The following is a 13,705-nucleotide window of genomic DNA, read 5'->3' as shown; positions in this document are numbered from 1 at the left end:
GTTTTCTTCCGTGGCGACATGGTTCGCAGCTGGCTTGCTAATGAGTGCACAGCAAGCCAGCGCGGTGCATAAGGATGAAAATGGAGTGAATGTTTACACGGAGCAAGATATGAATGCAATGTTGTCTCCTGCAGAACGCGAGAAGCTGATTGAAACTATGGCACGCGCGCGTAACGTGGTCCGGGCTGAGCACCGACGGCAGCGTCGCATGTCGCCGAAGGACTCGTATGCTCCAGCCAAAGTTCCTTGTCCGAAGAAGCCTGAGGGGAACAACTACGTGAATTACGTGCGCAATGCATCGGACCACCGGATGAATGAACTCGAGCAAGGTTACATGCAGCGCCACCGCGATAATACGCGGTCATTGTGGGTTGACTGGCTGAAGAGTGTGGGGCTGGATGGTGATGGTGGACTTCCTGGCGGTGCGGAGCAGTTTGTGAGCGAGAACCAGCCAAAAGTCGGCATTTCCGTGAGTGGCGGTGGTTACCGAGCCATGCTGGTGGCTTTGGGCGTGTCGCAGGGCTTTGATTCGCGAAACGAGACGTCCAAGAATGAAGGGGTTGGCGGCTTTTTACAACTTGCCGACTATTACGCAGGCTTGTCCGGAGGATCATGGGCAACGGGAGCGCAAGCCATCAATGGATGGCCAACGGCGCAGTCTCTGGTTGATGACATCATGGAATTGTCGTCGAACCTGGTGAATCCCAATCATGACTCACTTTCATTCTACGAAGACTTGTTCAAAGATGTCAGCGCTAAGAAGCATGCCGACTTCCCAATTTCAATCAGCGACTATTGGGGGCGCGCACTGTCGTACCAGCTGATGAACGACACGCAGTACTCTGATCATGGCCAGCGCATCACATACTCTGACATTGTGAACCAAACGGGCTTCAGGGATGCGACTTATCCATTCCCTATTGTGCTGAGTATCGGTCGACAGCCTGATCAGATCATGATTAACCCGAATGCAACCTACTTTGAGTTTACGCCGTATGAGTTCGGCACATGGCAACCAACACTGGAGGCATTCTTCCCCGTGGGTTACCTTGGTACGGACGTGGTTGACGGAAATCCCAAAGATGGGTCTTCATGTATTGCGAACTATGAAAACTTTGGCTACACGGTCGGCACGTCCAGTACGCTGTTTAATGGTGCCTATAACAAGCTTTTGGAGAGCAATTCCACAGGGTTCCTGAATGATGTGCTGAAAACGATTCTTGAGGATGTGGATAAGGGCTACAATGACGTGGCGCCTGTTCCTAACCCATTTAAGGGCTATCGTCAGAGCTCAAACCACTTTGTTGACGCGAAGTACATTGATCTGGTTGACGGTGGTGAGGCGAATCAGAACATTCCTTTGGAGCCACTGTTGCAGCCTGCCCGTGGCTTGGACTTAATTGTGGCCGTCGATGCAAGCTCGGACCAGGTTAACTGGCCCAATGGTACGGCTCTTATTGAGGTCGAGAAGCGGTCTAACTTGTCGGACTTCTCATACATGGCGTTCCCACGCGTACCCGACGCCAGGACGTTTGTGAATCGCGGATTTAACACACGGCCAACATTCTTTGGTTGTGACCCTAACGATGCCACGAATGCGAAGACGTCTGTCGGGAATTCGACGGCCCCTGTCCTCATTTACCTGCCGAACTACCCGTACTCGGGCTTCTCGAATTCTAGTACGTTTGAGCTTGCGTACAATGTCCATCATCAGCATGACATGCTCGACAATGCTCGTAACGTTGCAACAATGGGTGGCCAAATGGATAACTGGCCTCTATGTCTAGCATGTGCGAGCGCATTGCGTCCGATGCAGCGGAGCGGTGCCAAGATTCCGGACAAGTGCCAGCAATGCATGGATATGTACTGCTGGGATGGCAAGTACGATACAAGTCCAACGCGCAACTACACGCCGCCTGTGGGTCCTCCGCCGTTTGTTACCTCCCACGGTCAGAAGTCGGTCGAGCCGCCTACGACAGGGTCCAATGATTCCACTGACACCGACTATGGCAAAATTATCTCATCGAAGGACAAAAGTGCCGCCGCGCCCATGGGCGTGTCATCCGCGGTATTCACAAGTTTGTTCTTAGCTTCTCTTCTGGCTATGTTCATGAACTAGTGTTAGGAGTCCAACAAGTGGACCACTGATGCTTAGTGACGTGGCAGCATCCATAGCAGAGTATTATGGGTGCATATGCGTAGGAAGTGTTTTTTTAATGCACCAAGAAGTTGATCATGATGAGCGTTTCGAACGTGTGTCGAGGATATCCATGAAGGCATTGTGCGGAACCTGGACCCTGCCGAGCGACATGGCCTTGAGTCGTTTTTTACCCTCCTTTTGCTTGTTGAGATGTTTGAGCTTTCTTTCAAAGTGGCCGCCATAAAGACCAGCTGTCACGTCTTTGCGATACGCACGGATCGTCTCGCTTGCGAGAACCTTGCTTCCCACACATGCTTGGACTTTGATTTCAAATTGCTGCCGGGGGATGGCCTCTTTCAATCGTTTAGCAAATGCACGACCAACCAAAGAAGCTTTCGAACGATGCAGCACCGTCTCGAGTGCATCGACGGGTGTGCCACCAACAAGGTACGAGAGTTTCACGAGATCTGACGACACATACTCGTCTTCCTCGTAGTCAAACGAGGCAAAGCCTGAACTGCGTGACTTGAGTTTGTCAAAAAACTGCCGTAGGAGGAGAAGGCGCGTTAGTCATATTCGAGCATGTCAAGATGCGGTTCGCTTTGGGACGTACGTCTGTGACAATTTCCGCCAGTGGTAGTCGGTATTGCATATATACTTGAGACAGGCCTGCGGTCGAAAATTCAATGTCGAGCTGTTCACCACGGTGCTCGGCACATAGATCCATCATCGCACCAGTGTATTCTTCTGGGCACACAAGAGAGCCAATGACTGTGGGCTCTTCTAGGCATGCGACGTGCGTCTTTTTCGTAGCTTCATCCGGAAAATCAGCGGGATTCGAGCAAAGTACTTGCGTCTCATCGTTGTACGTGATACGGAATGGCACCGTCGGCGTTGTCACGAGAATTTCATGGCCGTATTCGTCTTCAAGGCGCTGGCGAAACACATCGAGATGCAACGTGCCAAGAAAACCCAGCCTGTATCCTTGGCCCAAAGCAGACATGGTCTCTTTCTGTAGCGTAATGGAGCGGTCATTGATGCACAGTCGTTGGATCGCGTCTTCCAACTTGAGAAACTCACTCTTATCTGTGGGGAAAATGCCAGCAAAAACGGTTGGCAAAGCTGGTCGAAATCCAGGCAGCGGCTGCACACGCTCGCCAGCACGGTAGAATGTATCACCGATGCTCGCCTCTTCCGTTTCTTTCATTGTCGTAATAAGCCAGCCAACTTGGCCTTTCCGCAAAATCGGCACAGAAACAGGCTCCGGGTTGTTGATTCCCAGATCGAGTACATCATACCTCTTGCCACTGTGAAAAGCCACCACACTATCACCTTTGCGGATGGCACCGTCCATTACGCTTACAAGCGCAATGACGCCGCGGTACTGGTCGTACCAGCTGTCAAAAATCAGCGCGCGAAGACCACGCGGCTGTCGGTTTTCAGAGGACATATTCTGAGCACCCCCGAGTGGCTCTGTACGCTCGACCAATGCCTGCAGCACTTGATCGACTCCTTTCCCTGTCTTGGCACTCACAAGAAGTGGTTTGTGGACGGAGGTATCGAGTGAAAGGATATCTTGAAGCTGCGAAAAACACCGCTCTGGGTCTGATGCAGGCAAGTCGACCTTGTTAAGCACAGGGATGATCGTCAGACCACACTGCTGTGCAATTTTGTAGACGGAAATGGTTTGTGCCTGTACTCCTTGCGTTGCATCGATCACAAGAAGTGCAGATTGACACACCGAAAGACTACGGCGCACTTCATACGCAAAGTCGACGTGACCTGGTGTATCGATCAAATTAAGTAGAAGCGGTTGTCGCTGGCCTGCTGGTTGATACAACATACTCACTGCCTGAGACTTGACAGTAATGCCTCGTTCACGCTCGACTTTCAACTTGTCAAGTACCTGCTTGTTCGATGAGTCGCTGGGAATTGTGTTTGTAAGTTCCAGCAGTCGGTCTGCGAGCGTCGACTTTCCATGGTCAATATGTGCGATTATCGAAAAAGAGCGTGTCTCGAGCTCATCGAAAGCAATAGTCGCCGCCTTGCAGCACATCCGACTGGAGTGCAGGGCACGTACATGCATGCGCCACGGAAACGTGCCGACATGCAAGGCAGCCTGTCGGACGCACAGGCCCATGGATCGCGCTAGCATGCGATATGGGGCAACCAGAGAAATCCCTGACTGCTTTTGCTGAAGATACGTTGGACTACGCGAGGTACGCGCGCGCGTATGTCTTTGAGCTTTAGGAAGTGGTTGTTCTTGAATCGGGGTGCTGCTCTCCACGAATCGGGGATGCGACCTGCGTTCCACACAGCACCGACCGACTCATTTCACATAATACTTCACACGACAGCAACTTGCCGTAGGAATGTGTATATATGCATCTTCTACCTCAAAACAACGACCAACCACGTTGCGCGACACTACGAGATGCCTCCTTTCATATTTTAGGAGGCCGCTTCTTGATATCTTCAGGGTTGACTGGGTGAATAAATACATGCGTCTCGCTCGTAGCGCCCTGATAGCCCTTGTGCCAGTCGTAGCCCACTGTATTTTTGTTAACATGCAATTTAGGTGTCTGAAACAACGTACGTGCATAAGCAAAAATGGATGCATCTGCATTAAACGTAATGGCGGTGACAGGCAAACGGTTAGGGTTCGTTTTAAATAATTCCTTAGGCGCCATGGCTGCACCCTTGGTTTCAAAGGCTAAAAAAAAAAAAAGGAAGTTGTGTCAGTCACAATGCTCATGCAAACTTGTCCGCAGGTGGGTACGTACTTTTCAACCTTGTGCGGCTCGCTTTACACCAGAAACTAATTGAGCCATCACCACCCCCTGTCGCAAAGGTTCCTTGTGCATTGAAAGCAATCGCATTCACAGGGTACAGTTGAGTTTCATTCCGAGGAACATCAGGATGGTCGGCATTGGTCCTTCGATGACAACGGAAAGCAAACTTTTTACTATAATTTCCATGTCAGTACATATGTGGGGAAGAGGTGAGGTTGCGACATACACTTTACCGTCTTTCGGGTCCGGTGGATCATGGAAGTAGTGAACAGCAACGCGACCTTCTGTGCCTCCAAGAGCAAACCCATCACCATCAGGTAGCGCGGCAATGGAGCGTGTTTGATACTTTAGCGGGCTAAACTGATCCTGTCACAATTGTAAGCAAATGATGCGAGAAACAAGGTCTTGCCGTTTAGGGCATCAGATCGTAGATACGTACAACAACTTGCTGCGCCGTACCCGTAGCTTCATTACATTGGAACGCCATAATCTTTCGTTCAGCCATTGCGACGATGACAATCAATCCAATCACGTCCATAGCATATACGCGCTCCGGAAGATCTAATGACGTAATAAGAGTAGGCTGTGGCTCAATTTTCCAAATTTTCACTGTCTTGTCCCAACTGCCTGTCACGAGAGCCCCACCAAATGCACGAAGCCAGCGCACACAACGAATTGTATCATTGTGTTGAGCAACTATTGCTGCCTGATTCGTATTCAGATCAAAACAACGAGCGACTTTATCAGCACCGACAGATATCACTTTACTACCGTCAGCATTGAAGCACACATCCAGCACGGGGCCCTCATGCTGGTATTGCTGATGTGGCTGCACCGGCTGGGCATTTGTCTTGTCAATGCGATAAATCCGTACGAATGTATCCCAACTTGCAACGGCAAGCACATCAGCCGTTGGCGAAAATGCCAATGCTGACACAGTGTCATTTGCGCCAGGCGTTACTTCAATATCTTGCTCACCGGCAACTTTGGTCGTAGCTGTGATATTGGGTGTCGCAGTGGCCGTAGCCGGCCTGCTACCCCACCCGCCTGTGCTAGATGTCTGGAAGAACGACACGATAGGCAGCTGACGCACTCACAGCGTCGTTGTTCACAGACGTAAGTCTCGTGCGAAACACGCGTAACAACCACACACACGCTCTCTTGGTGCTTGGTTTCGTCGCACAGCGACCGGTGCAGCCAACACGACGTGCATAATTGAAATTATTTTGACTCACAGCGCGACGTTCAGGGTGGCGATATGGAGCCTAGAGGCACAAGTCGGCGCCCAAGTGGCAACAACGGAGGTGGAGACGGTCTGTACTAGCCAAACGATGCCCGGCATCCCCACCACCCCGAGGCGCTCCACAGAACTCGCCCTCCACATCATGTCTGCCTTTGGCAAGTCAGCACGAAATGACGCAAGACGCTTACCATGGAGGTGCGTTACAATGGGGTCACGTGTAGAACTATAGTTTTTTCGTCGCTCTGCGACGACATCTCGAAAGGCTGCTGCTGTGCGAACGCCTCGCCCTCCGTCTTCAAGGCATCGCTACGTCAAGGTACGTGCCGTTGTGCGAGTTGAGGGGTCGTCGTGCGCCGACACACGCTGTGCGATGGACCTTGTAATAGCGAAGTCGCTGACACGAAGATTAGATGAAGGTCGAGTTGTGCTCGTTCTCGAACAGGAAGATTTACCCGTACGTATAACTCGCCTTGAGTGAGAAGGAGCAAGGCGGATGGCGTTACATCGTCAGGCGCCGCACCTGTTCGCGTGGAAGTTTGGAGAAACAACGTACTAACACTGCGTAGGGGCAAGGGAAGGCTCTTCGTCCGTGGTGACAGCAAGGTAAGCTATTCACGCTTGGCACGAAGGGATGCGATACAACAACAAGCAGAGTTGGGGCACATGCATGGTGATACTCGTGTCTTATCTTTGGACGTGAGCAACAGCATGGAAAAAGCAGTCCCAGTCGGCATCGGTGCTATATGAAGAGTTCCAGTGGGGGTTGCGCAAACAATCCACTTGTCTACGTGTCTAGAAACCAATTACGTTGGTATTGAAAGGGCGTGCCAAGTATCTTGATGTTGCTCGTGTCTCGATATGAGTTGCTACATTGCTAGTGTTTCTTCTTTGACACGCTAGCCCGACTAAGAATCCGCTAGTCCCATCTCTCTTGTTATTGTCCTTGGTTCCCTTTGAACGCCGCGGCTATCGTAGGTTGGTACTAACACACTACAGGTCTTCCGCTTCCAGGGCTCGAAGCCGGAATCTCTGTTCCACCAACGCAAAAACCCACGTAAGTTTGCCTGGACGGTTCTGTACCGCCGTATGCACAAGAAGGGTGTGACGGAAGAAGTTGCCAAGAAGCGCACGCGTCGCACCATCAAGAGCCAGCGTGGTGTCGTTGGTGCCTCGGTTGACTTGATCAACACGCGTCGCAACCAGAAGCCAGAGGTTCGTGAGGCTGCGCGCAAGGAGCACATTGCGAAGACGAAGGAGGCCAAGAAGGCTCGTCAGACAGAGCGCAAGGCCAACCGGCAGGCAGCTGGAGCCAGCGCTGCCATGTCGCGTCAGCAGGCCAAGCCTATGGCACGCGGTGGCCCCAAGGCTTAAACAAAAGCTGCTTTGCAAGCGGCACAAGGGTGCAAAATCCCTCTGTGTAGTATGCCCCCTATATTTTGTCTTCTTGTCTGAGATGTTCTAGGTGGCCGGCTGCTATTTTGTAGCTGATATCTAGAAACCAACTCGCGAGCTATGCAATGAGCGCCCCGTAACATATCTCTTCATCTTTTTGTGCTTGCTACGGCTGGTACTGATCAGGTAGAATGCCTAGAGAGGCACGGTGAGTGATTTCAGTAGCTTGGTAGTCGAATTCTTTGACGACCCGACCTATCGTGTGCAAGAACGGAGCATGTCAGAGGGGTGAGGGCGCTTGTTTTCGGCCGAGATAAGGCTCATATCGGCACACTTGACATGCATTCGGCCTCATCTCTTGGAGGTCTGTTTCGTCAGCCAAGACCATGGGCGTGCCGCACACGCCACCGGACGCTGCGGGCGGGGCACTACCCAGCAAGACGGGTCTGCAGCACTCGGAGTTTGGGTTGTGCAAGAATGAAGCGTACAGATGGACGTCCAAGTACGATGAGAGCCGCTTGGAAGTGTCCGAGGAAGACAGCCCAAGCTACTTGACAGTGTTATCGACGTACTTGACATATATTGTGCTGATTCTGTATGGGCACTTGCGTGACTTTTTGGGTCGACGCTTCTATCCGCAGGATTTCTCTCATTTGCAGGAGAACAATGGATATGCAGCGCTCAACTCGGACTTTGACAGCTTCTTTACGCGTCGCCTCAAGATGCGGATCGATGACTGCTTTGAGCGGCCTGTGACAGGAGTATGTGGCCGCACTGTGATGACGCTCGAGCGCATCACACGCAACTACAATCGCACTTTTGAGCTCACAGGCAATACGCGGCGCGCACTGAACATTAGCGCGTACAATTATCTGGGTTTTGCACAGTCGCACGGCGAATGTGCGGACAACGTGGACATTGGACTGAGTCTGTATGGACTATCAAGCGGTGGCACGCGTCTAGGTGCTGGAATGCTGGATTTGCAGCGGCAGGGAGAGAGAATGGTTGCTCGGTATCTGAACCAAGAGGATGCTATGCTGATTAGCATGGGCTTCGCTACGAACAGTACTACGATCCCAGCTATTGCAGGCCCAGGCACGCTCATTCTTTCTGATGAACTCAATCACACATCGCTGCGGGCTGGTGTGCGGATGAGCGGTGCAAGTATCCGAACGTTCAAACATGGGAGCATCGACGCATTGGAATCGCTCCTGCGTGAGTGCATTAGCCAGGGGCTTCCGCGAACGCATAGGCCATGGAAGAAGATTGTGCTGCTCATCGAGGGGCTGTATTCGATGGAAGGCACAATTGTTGACTTGCCACGAGTGCTGGAGCTTAAGAAGAAGTATAAGTTCTACTTGTATGTGGACGAGGCGCATTCGATCGGGGCGCTTGGACCTCATGGCGGAGGGGTGTGTGACTACTTCGGTGTAGATCCTTCGCTAGTGGACATACACATGGGTACGTTTACGAAATCATTTGGCGCTGTCGGTGGGTACGTGGCTGGAAAGAAAGAGATCATCGACAGCATCCGGCGATACAACTATTCGAACGTGTTTGGTGAGACGATGGCCCCACCGGTGCTAATCCAGATTATGTCGACACTTGCCACTATCATGAGTGTCGGCAAGATACCGGACGGGCGCGCCCTGCTCCCACCGTGGATGCAATTTTCCGAGCCGTTCTTGGCTGGTGTGGAAGGCCGGCATCGTCTAGAGCGCTTGGCATTCAATGCACGCTATCTGAACCACGGGCTTCGGAAGCTCGGGTTCATTATTTGGGGCAGCCGCGACAGCCCCGTGGTGCCGCTCTTGCTGTTCCAACCCGGCAAGATGAAGTTGTTTTCGTCTTTCATGCTGGATCGCGGACTGGCCTTACCGCCGTCGCAGCGGTGGAAGACGGAAGATGATGCATGGAATACCGCGACACTCGAGACACCCAATTTGTCTCATACTGGTCCACATGGCGTGCGCCGACGTCCACCGATTGTTGTGGTGGTTGTTGCATACCCCGCTACGCCACTAATTTCGACGCGAGTGCGCTTCTGTGTGAGTGCTGCGCACACAAAAGAAGACATCGATGACGTGCTGGTTGCCTGCGACGAGATTGGCTCGGCCATTTGCCTGAAGTATACAGATGGCGGCCCTGGTGGACGCTGGTCCATCGACAAAATTCTTTCTCATGCTACGGACCTGGTAGCATGGAACGGTATAGACCCCCTTCCTGAGCCCAAGGACTAACTGATTGTATGAAAATTCTGCACCACTTGTCCCCTTCCTACCCGCAGTGATATCTCTTGTGTACCATGACTGTCGACAGCCATGGCGCTGCGCTGCTGCGCGTTAATGTGTACTTTTTATGCACGTTATAGAAGCCCACGAATAGCGTGGATGCGCTGCACGAGTGATCCAAAGGCCAGTCGTACGAGTGAGTGAAGAACTGTGTGTGCGCGCGTGTGTGAGTAGGGTGCAGAATTTACGAGTGGCTTTGCCATGCCATGCATCCTCGTACGTACATGTCCAACTGCGTTGTGTGTCTCGAACGGGATAGTCCACCACAGGTGGGATCGACGTCTGCACGACGCCGAACCACACGTCCTCAGTTATGGCCTTGGGAGCCGTGAGGCCCAACAGACCCTCTGGCCCGCCAAAGCGGCCATAGCCGGAATGTTTGCACCCGCCGAACGGCAGACCCTGATTCAGGTACGAAATGCCAAAGCTGTCATCAGTTAGCATGGGTTGATCACGTGATGAGTGCTTGGCAACGTCTCAAGAAGTGGCTTGGCGGTGATGGCGCCTCTATACATGCAATCGCGGAAGAGTGACAGCCGGCATATCGGCGCTGCTCCCGTTCACAGATAGAGATTGCAGATGTCTCTATCTTGTCTTGAGGAGGAGCGACCATGTCTTCTTTTTTGTTCCCTCATCGCGGTAGCCACAGCCATGTCTGCTGCTGCAGGCGCCATCACGAGTACTTCTTTGGACAATGGCTGCCAGCCTCGTGCATACGTACTCGTTAATATTAACCATACCACATGTTAGTTGTGACGCAACATGTTGGCATTCCTTGTAGTCACGGCCAAACACAGAAGCACCCAGTCCGAATGGGGTGCCATTCGCGATAGCCACAGCATCATCCACTGTACGGTATGGCATCACCAAAAATACAGGGCCAAACACTTCTTCTTGCGCAATCCGCATGGTCGGCGTCACATGTGTCAGCAAGGTAGGCGAAAAGTAGTGGCCATGCGGCCATCTTGGGTGGTTGTAGCGCTTGCCTCCGACAACAAGGCGTGCGCCATGAGCGACGGCGTCTGCGATAAGCTCCTCAAGAGCATCGAAACGAGCGTCTGTGATCATTGCACCGCAATCGACATGATCGCCATTCTTACCTTGTTGAGCTTTCGCGCCATGGCCCATGGATGTATCGTCGAGTGTGCTGCCACAGCGCAAAGCGGCGATCCGTGGCTTGACAGCTTGTACAAGGTCGTCTTGCATGCTATCGGGAATGAGGAAACGCTCGATCCCGATACAGTTCTGGCCCATGGCTTGGAAACACGCTCGGAGAACTGATAGTGTAAGTATATGTGTGCCGGTGTGTGTGTGTGTGTGTGTGTGTGTGTGTGTGTGGAAAGCATGTATACATACACATGGACGTGAAAAAGTCCAGTCGAGTGCTAGGAAGGATCAGCGCCGGGTCCTTACCACCGAGTTCAAGTGTCGTAGGCGTAAGCTGCGGTGCAGCTGCCTCTGCTACGCGTCGGCCTACGACGTCGCTGCCAATGAATGTGATATGGGCGAGGCGCGCATCGCGGGTAAGGGCCTCGACTGTTTGTGGACCACATGCCACAAGCTGGACAAGATCGCGGGGCACGCCACATGCGTCCATGCACTTGTGCACGGACGTCAGGACGTGCTGTGAGGACCATACAACATGCTCAGAGCATTTCACGATGATGGCATTCCCAGCAAATAGGGCCGAGATGATAGGGCCAAGCATGTTGTGGACGGGATAATTCCATGACACACATGCAGCGACGACACCCAATGGCTCGTGAAGCACAGTGCATCTCTTGTGCGCGAGAAGAAGGTTGCCTGCACGTCGCTCCGGTCGAAGCACTCGCTCACCGTGCTGAATTGTCCATGTAAGCTTTGCACAGGTCGTGAGAAGCTCGCCGAATGCCGCATCAATGGCCGTCTTTCCCGTGTCGCGGCATGCGATTCTCGCAATGATGTCGAGATCACGCTGGATCCACGCGAGCATCGTACGCAGGCATTGCCTGCGTTCTTCAAAGGACGAGTTTTTCCATGCGCGTTGTGCTTCTGCAGCACGACTGATCTTGCTGTCAATCGTGTCAGGTGTGTCGGCAGATACGCTAGCGAGCAAATAGCCCGTCGCTGGATCATAGCATGTAATCTTGTTTTCTTTGCTAATCAGAGGTGCATCTGCAGACCGAAACGTCGCACCCTGCCATCCTGGCTTGGCTTCTTCGGGATAGTGTTGCTCTATAGAAGGCACGCGTCTTCGGCGCCTGAGGAGTTGCAGGCACGCTGCAAGCGCTACACACGCACATACAATCTCAACCAGCATATGAAGAGGTATCAGATATGCAGTTGTGAGTGTGAGTGTCACTGTATATCTTTCACGCGTACACAATGGCAGGCAGGCGGTTGGACGTTAAATGATGGTCTAGTACACACTGCAGGGTTCACGGTCGTAGCGTCGCGGCATCAGGCCCGAGGCAAACGGGCAAAATGGGGTCATTTTTTGGCCTGCAGCCTCCTCCACACTCTCGACAGCGTGTATACGGGGATGACGCTGCGCGTTGGACAGATTGGGACTTGGCGCAAAGACAACATTCGGAGACCATGGACGACGCGGCGAAAGAGGCACAGCACGTGTTCGAAAACAAGCATAGCGTCTTGCAGGGCGAAGTGCATGGTGACGCAGCGTTATACACGCACGACACAACAGCATATCAAGCGCTTCTTCGTGCAGCACCATGGCGACGAGATCGCCAGTATTTCCGACGTGTGCGCGTATCAGTGATAGCACTACTGAAGATGCTCCTGCACGCGCGATCTGGCGGCGAACTAGAAGTGATGGGTCTGATGCAAGGGCATGTACGCGGAGATACGGTGTACGTGATAGATGTGTTTGCGTTACCAGTGCACGGGACTGAGACACGCGTAAATGCACAGAACGAGGCCTACGAATATATGGTGATGCACCTTGAGGCAAGTCAACGAGTGCATCGACTAGAAAATGCCATTGGCTGGTACCACTCGCATCCCGGGTATGGATGCTGGCTGTCAGGAATTGATGTCCAAACGCAACAGACAAACCAGCAACAGGATCCGTTTATTGCTGTGGTGATCGACCCTTTACGGACCATGTCAAGTGGACATATCGATCTGGGCGCGTTTCGCACCTGGCCACAGGACCAAGAGGCCGACGATACGCAGCCAATGCGGCAGCACATACCAGCTAGTAAGATGGCCGAGTACGGTGCTCATGCATCCAAATACTACGCACTGGACGTGCAGTATTTCAAGAATGCTGCAGACCGTCCCCTGTATGACCAGCTCTGGCACAAATATTGGGCACAGGCACTGTGCGTGGGTACATCGACATCGATGTCGATGCCGGCACATACTCAGCAGGCAGAGCCATCGCGGCAACCACAGATTCCACCAAGTCTCGAATTGCAGCGTATTCACGAACTGCGCGAGCAAATGCAAGACACTGTGGCATCGATCCGCAGCACGAATCTCTTGCCAGGCGGCGTATCTTATGCGCAAACGGCAAGAACAGTGCCAAGAAGTGCCGACGTTGACTTACATGCGCTGGCACAGCAGCTGGAGAAGCGCGCGAATGAGCAGCCACTAGGCCGCGTCGCACATCAAGCCGCTGCAATGGCATCAAGTGCGCATCATGCACTTGAACAGGAGCGTCGTAGGGCCATGCTGTTTGGGTAACACAGATGTATGGGCAAGTACATCGCACAGCGATGCCTAGCTATATAACGTATATATGTATGATGGATTTGGAAGACGTCACAAACGTCGGTATAGAAGAACTCGCTCAATATTATACGGTCGTCAACGAACAGTCGCACACGAGGTCCAGGCCGATCGA

General features: G+C 52.6%; 7 protein-coding genes across 7 annotated transcripts; 4 read left to right on the top strand and 3 right to left on the bottom strand.

The window, feature by feature from the left end:
- Nucleotides 1–40: 40 nt before the first annotated feature.
- Nucleotides 41–2,119, top strand: MGL_2589 (uncharacterized protein; the record flags this gene model as incomplete). The annotated part of the gene is made up of 1 exon (XM_001730155.1): nt 41–2,119. One exon carries the CDS (start codon nt 41–43, stop codon nt 2,117–2,119), a length of 2,079 nt encoding a protein of 692 aa, XP_001730207.1.
- Nucleotides 2,120–2,675: 556 nt separating this feature from the next.
- Nucleotides 2,676–4,226, bottom strand: MGL_2588 (uncharacterized protein; the record flags this gene model as incomplete). The annotated part of the gene is made up of 1 exon (XM_001730154.1): nt 2,676–4,226. One exon carries the CDS (start codon nt 4,224–4,226, stop codon nt 2,676–2,678), a length of 1,551 nt encoding a protein of 516 aa, XP_001730206.1.
- Nucleotides 4,227–4,584: 358 nt separating this feature from the next.
- MGL_2587 (uncharacterized protein) lies at nt 4,585–6,145 on the bottom strand (the record flags this gene model as incomplete). Its single annotated transcript, XM_001730153.1, has 6 exons — nt 4,585–4,691; nt 4,737–4,853; nt 4,924–5,105; nt 5,159–5,298; nt 5,372–5,862; nt 6,088–6,145. 6 exons carry the CDS (start codon nt 6,143–6,145, stop codon nt 4,585–4,587), a joined length of 1,095 nt encoding a protein of 364 aa, XP_001730205.1.
- Nucleotides 6,146–7,261: 1,116 nt separating this feature from the next.
- On the top strand, nt 7,262–7,546 carry MGL_2586 (uncharacterized protein; the record flags this gene model as incomplete). Its single annotated transcript, XM_001730152.1, has 1 exon — nt 7,262–7,546. The coding sequence occupies one exon, from the start codon at nt 7,262–7,264 to the stop codon at nt 7,544–7,546; it is 285 nt and encodes a 94-aa protein (XP_001730204.1).
- A 407-nt stretch (nt 7,547–7,953) lies between these two features.
- Nucleotides 7,954–9,807, top strand: MGL_2585 (uncharacterized protein; the record flags this gene model as incomplete). The annotated part of the gene is made up of 1 exon (XM_001730151.1): nt 7,954–9,807. The coding sequence occupies one exon, from the start codon at nt 7,954–7,956 to the stop codon at nt 9,805–9,807; it is 1,854 nt and encodes a 617-aa protein (XP_001730203.1).
- Nucleotides 9,808–9,932: 125 nt separating this feature from the next.
- MGL_2584 (uncharacterized protein) lies at nt 9,933–11,112 on the bottom strand (the record flags this gene model as incomplete). Its single annotated transcript, XM_001730150.1, has 3 exons — nt 9,933–10,006; nt 10,083–10,285; nt 10,580–11,112. 3 exons carry the CDS (start codon nt 11,110–11,112, stop codon nt 9,933–9,935), a joined length of 810 nt encoding a protein of 269 aa, XP_001730202.1.
- Nucleotides 11,113–12,435: 1,323 nt separating this feature from the next.
- On the top strand, nt 12,436–13,545 carry MGL_2583 (uncharacterized protein; the record flags this gene model as incomplete). The annotated part of the gene is made up of 1 exon (XM_001730149.1): nt 12,436–13,545. The coding sequence occupies one exon, from the start codon at nt 12,436–12,438 to the stop codon at nt 13,543–13,545; it is 1,110 nt and encodes a 369-aa protein (XP_001730201.1).
- Between the last annotated feature and the right edge of the window lie 160 nt (nt 13,546–13,705).

The sequence above is a fragment of the Malassezia globosa genome (assembly GCF_000181695.2).
Source record: "Malassezia globosa CBS 7966 chromosome Unknown mgl_sf_6.1, whole genome shotgun sequence".
NCBI classification, from domain to species: domain Eukaryota; kingdom Fungi; phylum Basidiomycota; class Malasseziomycetes; order Malasseziales; family Malasseziaceae; genus Malassezia; species Malassezia globosa.
Note: the sequence above shows the minus strand (reverse complement) of the source record. Positions and strands in the feature narration are given on the sequence as shown.